General features: G+C 56.0%; 1 protein-coding gene across 1 annotated transcript; it reads right to left on the bottom strand.

The window, feature by feature from the left end:
* Positions 1 to 1884: 1884 nt before the first annotated feature.
* TLNRD1 (talin rod domain containing 1) lies at positions 1885 to 4991 on the bottom strand. The gene has a single exon (XM_043921845.1). The coding sequence runs from the start codon at positions 3665 to 3667 to the stop codon at positions 2579 to 2581; it is 1089 nt and encodes a 362-aa protein (XP_043777780.1). The 5' UTR covers positions 3668 to 4991; the 3' UTR covers positions 1885 to 2578.
* Positions 4992 to 6000: the final 1009 nt, after the last annotated feature.

Here is a 6000-nt window from a genome sequence, read left to right as displayed (position 1 = left end):
ACAGCGCATTCCTCACTCTATACTTTCCTGAAGCCTGTTGAAAACATACAAGCGGAATTCACTTCAAGCCACCTGCTGGATGAAAAATCCTAAACTTTATCTTAGAGATAGAGGGAGAAAAAAAGAGGTCAACACACAACAGAATCTTTGATCAATTTCAGACGACAGAGATTTCAACTACAAGTCCAAAAATCTTTAATACATAGAAATGTTAAAAGCAGTGGTCACTTGGCTAAGAGGAAAAGAAGTTTCAAAATTAATTTGGTGACTAGCTAGTTAACTGCATCCAAGTAGATAGGGAAAGTGGGGTTTTTTTTTTTTTTTGGCTTGCACTGTCCTGAAAATTGCTTCTGCAAGGAATGAGTCCAAGGAACAATTGGCAATTCTTTTTTTCCTAATCAGATACCAAATTTGCAGATTTCTGGCTCTGGTTTTACTTTACTATGTTCCATTCAGTTGACTCTTTGTGATCTGCACAGGCTAAAGGAAACATGCAATTATTACTTACGGAAATTCAATGAATAAAAGTAAGTAAAAATTCCTATATGCAAGCAGGACTGTCACTGGCACATAGGTTTGGTAGGTTTTTTCCCCTTAAATCCTTCCTGAACCTGACGAATTCAGACTTAAAGAAGGGCAGGGGGAGAGAAATAAACATTCAAGGTTATTTTCATCTTTTGTAGACTTCAGAAATTTAAATCTACCAGAATCTAAGAGAGAAAAAGAACAGCTCCCTTGACTGTTTTTAAAAATGTATACACTTGACCACTTTTAAGACTTTTTCAAACTTCAGAGAAGCTCAAGGAGTGAAGTAACCCAACATAGATTTAAAGAGGTTCTACATGCTGAATACAATGTTCTTGTAATAAATACAGTCACTCAAGTAAAAACAATCACTACAACTTTCCTCTAACATATCACAGTGGAAAAATCTTTTTCTTTTCAGCTCTGTGACAACTGCAAAGGTTTAGGCACAACAAATCCCAAGAAAAATAAATAAATAAACTAAGCAAATTTAAGCCATGTACTAGTTTTATCCATGTAGCTCTCTGATAGGCACGACAAATACATTTGTTGTTTTTTCAGTGGGAAAATGTTCAAAACTCAGCAAAACCATACACCTCTCCCCCAATATTTTTTTTCTTAAAACTGTCTGCAGAAAGGACCTGCTACCTTAATTTCAGATTTCACTGAACAAAGCATCCAACATACAAGCAACCGGGCCATATCTTAGACCAAGGTCACAAAGATAAGTCCTTCGCCTGCCATCATGCCCTGGGTCTAGAGAGTTATTATCACACTTTTCAGAATACTTCCTCCTCCACTGAATAGTCTACATTTGTTTGGTTTTCTAAAATCAAGAGCAGTTGGTTCTTGTCTGAACAGACCTGTCTACATACTCTCATTTAATACACAGTACTTTTGCAGGTCCATACACAGATTCCCGTGCGTACATTCCATGTGGGACTAGCAAGAGCCTTAATCTGAAAAAGACAGGCGGAATACAAATCAGACTGCAGTCAGCCTGAACCCTGTTCATTAGGACAGAAAGATGAGAAGGGGACAATGGATGCAAAATTACTTTCCAGGAGAAACTAGAAGCAAGACAGAAAAAAACAAAGAAAACCTAAACAGCCACTCTAGCACTATAGGTAACCACTGTATGTGTCCCCTGCCTTTACAAGGGGACAGTTTTCTTTCTACAAACAGTTCTCTCTTCTTGAATTCTAGGCTGTTCAAATAAGTTAACTCTTTAGGAAAAAGCATAAAGGGACCCACCTCACTACTACTGAAGCGAAACCTTTCTAGGGTGCCTTTCCAGGAATGACAGGCAGCCTGCAACATTACAATTATTGAAAAATCAACAATCATTGCAGAAAATCATCTGAGAAACATAACATTTTAATAGATGAAATAAATACTCCAGTACATGCAAGGTAAAAACTTGACATTGGGGGAGGGGGATCACTCTATAGTGTAAATTAAAAAATAAAACACACACTCACAGTAGCTTTCTCCCCCCATTTGCAAATCACATGGCAAAGTCATACTCTTTCCACACCAAGTATACGCCTAATCCATCACGACTGCTTAAAAAAATAACAACATACAAACAAAAGGTAGCTACATCCATGTCTAAGGAGTGAAAACTGAGGTAACCTTTCTTTTAATTAGGGAAGAAAATAAAGACCAAAAAAGAAATGAACCCATGACCTCCTTCCTGCCCAATTAATAATAAAAATTTAGTTGAGGAGTCCCGGAAGGGGAGCTGGGTTAGGGGGCGGGGGTTAACACCGCAACCAGCATAAGTCACATCTTCCACCTGCTGGTCCCTACTGTGCTTGGGCTGGTGGGGCACGGGAGCCCTCAGAGTGCGTGCATAAATGGCATGTATGCATGGCCCTGCCTTCTGGAAGATTCCTCACGAGTATTTAACGGGACGGGGGGTAGGGGGCAAGCTTCACCGTTGATTTCTTTGGTATAAATGGAAAAGGGAAGAGAATATGTTATCTTCCTTTAGCCTGGGAGTGGGGGGTAGGGGGGTGGAACAGGGGATGAGGCTGAGGATTGGGGGGTGCTAATTCACAGAATTGGAATTCACTGGCGGTAAAGTCCTGGGCGAAGACCTCTCCCTTAAAGCCTGAGATAGCAGGGTGCAGCCTTCAGACACGGCGCAGGCCGAGTTCCTCAGCCTCTCCCTGTGGTCCGACATCTTGGCGCCCCCGTCGGGGTGCTGCGCCAGATCCCTGAGGCACTGGGTCAGGAGCACGCAGGCCGACACCACGCTCATGGCGCCTCCCAGGATGGCGGTCTGCACCGCCTTGCCCTCGGCGCTCACAGCCGCCGCGCGACCCAGGAACTGCGGCTCGGTGGCGAAGCCCACCAGGGCGCCGACCGCCTGCACCAGCGGCCCGCTGAAGAGAGCGCAGCGGCTCCGCGCCAGCTCGCTGGGCGCCGCCTTCACCTCGCGCACGCAGGCCAGCAGCGCCGAGGCGCTGGTGCTCATGCACTTGACGCCCAGCTTGAACTGCTCACGCGAGAAGCGGTCCCGGGACTTGTCGCTAGCCAGGGCGCACGCGTCCGTCAGGAACTTGAGGTTGCGCGACAGGCCCTGCGACACCTCGAGCAGCAGCTGCGGGGTCATGTCGGCCAGCGGGGTGGCGCGCAGCACGGCGCAGCCCTGCTCCACCTCGTGGCGGCAGCGCGTCACGCGGTAGCGGTCCACCAGGCCCGGCTGCGCGGGCTGCGCGCCCGGCGTGGCCACGGCCGCCAGATAGGCCGCATGGGCGGAGCACTCGGTCAGGGAAACCACCAGGTCTCCCAGCTCCACCAGGCTGTCCCCTGCCTCCCCGAAGCGGCCCATGTTGAGCTGACTCTGCACGTCGTGGGTGAGGATGGAGAGCCCCTTGGTGCGCGCGATGATGGTGTCCCGGCACTGCTCGAAGGACTCGGCGCCGGCGCAGGCAGAGGCGGGGCCCTCGAAGAGCACGGGCCGCGCCTCACTCGACAGCAGCAGCAGGTCGGCCACCAGCTGCATCTTGCCTTTGCAGTGGTCACAGACGGACACCAGCCTCTTCCGCGGCTGCGACGAGGCCCCGCCGACGGCGCTCGCTGGAGCCGGAGAAGCCGCCTCGACACTGGGCTTCCCAGCGCTGCCGCTAGCCATCGCGCCCGGGGGGCACTGGCATGCCGCTGGGGAGCCTGCTACCACCGCCGCTGCCGATGCCGCCGCCCCCGCGGCCGTCGCGACTCAGCTGGCCAAGGCCGCGGTGCCTTCCCCGCACCATCATGCCATCCACCGCTGCGGGCAGAGGGCACTGGGCTGCGGCGGCCGGAGCCCCGGCGGCGCGGAGCGGGCCCGGGGGCCACAAAACGCAGGCGGCTCGTCGGGGCGCGGTGAGGGGCTGCAGCTTTCGGCCTCTTGGAGGGCTTGCAGGAACCATGAACCGGGACAGAGCAAACTCACAGACTGCGCTTCTCGTCGCCGGAGTGCCAGGAAAGTCCCTTCCTCTGGGCTGCCGCCGCCGCCTTCCTGGGCATGGCCCGGTCCGACTGCCAGGGCAGGGGGGGCGGGAGAGGGAAGCTGGGAGTTGTCCTTCCTTCCTTTCTTTCTTTGAAATCAAAATCCTTTCCTCGGGGAGGAGCGCGGGCGGCGGCTCCAGCAGGCTCTGCTGTCAGCCACCTCGGGCTCGGCGGCGCACGTGGGCTTCAGGCGTCCAGACCCCGCCGGGCGGCACTTCCCCGCGACGGCGGCCGGGGTTGGCCCACGGGGACGCACGGCCGCCCAGTGGGCATCTCCTGCCTCCCGCTCTCGGGAAGCGGCGGCAGCAGGGCCGAGGGTGTGGCCGGTGCTGGCGCGGCCGAGTCAGAGTCGGGCGGGAGCCTGCACTGATTGCGCACAGCGGCCGCCCCGCTCGCGCTCTCGCCCGCCCGCCACGCCCGGGCGTGCCGGGCGCCGCGGCGGCCCCTTCCCGCCTCGCCGGTTCACAGAGCGCGGCCCGGAGCCGAGGCGGCACGCCCTCCCGGACCGCGCGCCCCACGGCCCGCCGCCGGCTGTCGGCGCGAGTCCATCCCCGTCGCCTCCTCCTCGCCTCGGGCCCGCAGCGGCTGAGCTCTCCCGGGACCGCGGGCCCTGAGCATCGGACGCCGCCGCGCGCGTCTCCCGGGCGGCCCGGTCAACTCAGAAGGTCCCCGCGGCGCTGCAGAGACCCGCCCGGACCCCGGCTCCTGCCATTTTTGTCAACCTCCAACTTCCGAGCGAGCCGGGAGAAACTGAAAGGAAGGGCGGGGGCCGAAAGGCAGAGGGGAAAACACCCGCTTCCTCTCCCCGCGCGGCTTCACCTCGAAGCACGGCCGTGGGTGCGCCGCCGCCTGCTCGCCCGCCGGGGCCGCTGGAGGCTTTTCCTCTTCCCGTCCGCGCCTCGCCCCCGGGCTCGCCGCCGCCGCCTCAGCCGTAACCTCCCTGGAGCCTATAGAAATCTTTTGTGTGGCGTCACCGCCTTTCGTTTAAATCCCGCTTCCTCCTCTCGCCCTTCCTCCCGCCCCCTCCGCCGCTCCCGGATGCTTGCGCGATGCGCTGCTCCTCCCCCGGGAAGCTGGGTGGCTGCGGGAGGACGCCCCCGCCCAGCGCGGACGCCGCGGGGTCCGGGCCGGTGGTCCTCGGCAGAGACGCGGGGTAGCGGACCGGAGGGAGGTCCCGCTGGGCCTGGGGCTCAGCGCCCACACTTGGGAGACCCGGGCGCAGCCGCCGGTTGGCCTTACGTAAGCTCTCAGCCCGACCCCGGGCGCTCCGCGCTTCCTCCCCGCCCAGGGAGCAAGTCTCAAAGGTGGCCTGTTTTCTGGACCGAAGAGAGGACGCCTGGCACCGTCGCCGAGTGGTGTGCTGGGGTCCAGTCATCGCGTTTTGTGGGATGTCGACCGCTCGGCCAGGCTCTCCTCCGCCCTTTGTTGTGTTTGCTCCTCTTCCAGGGTGCGATCCTGGAGGGACTGTGCGGGTGAGCAAAGAGCCCTGGAGACGGGAGTCCGAGAAGAGCAGAGCTGGCCGCTGGCGGCTTCCTCCCTTCAGTTCAATAGCCCTTATATAGTTAGAGCGTGAGCTTTGAACCAGCTTTTTTTCCCCCTGGGGTCAGTCTTCCCCAGCCATGTATGAGTTGTGTGACCTTATACAAGTTCTCTCTCCAAGTCTCCGTTTTCTCCTTTGGAAGTCAGATACTGTGCACTGACTGCCTGAGTACTTGGCTCATAAATGTAGCTCTGAGAATTATGAGCCTGTACTGGCACAGTCTGCCCTCCCATAATTTATGTGTCGTCAGCTGCATAATGGAAGAATAGTGGCCAACAGTTAAATAAGAGAAGCAGCCTTCGGAGGTAAACACCCCCATTTTACAGATTAGGAAAGTGATGGTCAGATGCCTTATGTACCTTCCCAAGGTCAAGAAGATAGCAAATGCATGGGCAAGCAGCCAACCGCCAACCTCTTTCTCATTTGACCCAGCCCTT

Source organism: Cervus elaphus, chromosome 13 (assembly GCF_910594005.1).
Source record: "Cervus elaphus chromosome 13, mCerEla1.1, whole genome shotgun sequence".
In the NCBI taxonomy this organism is placed as follows: domain Eukaryota; kingdom Metazoa; phylum Chordata; class Mammalia; order Artiodactyla; family Cervidae; genus Cervus; species Cervus elaphus.
This window is presented reverse-complemented; position numbering and strand designations above follow the sequence as displayed.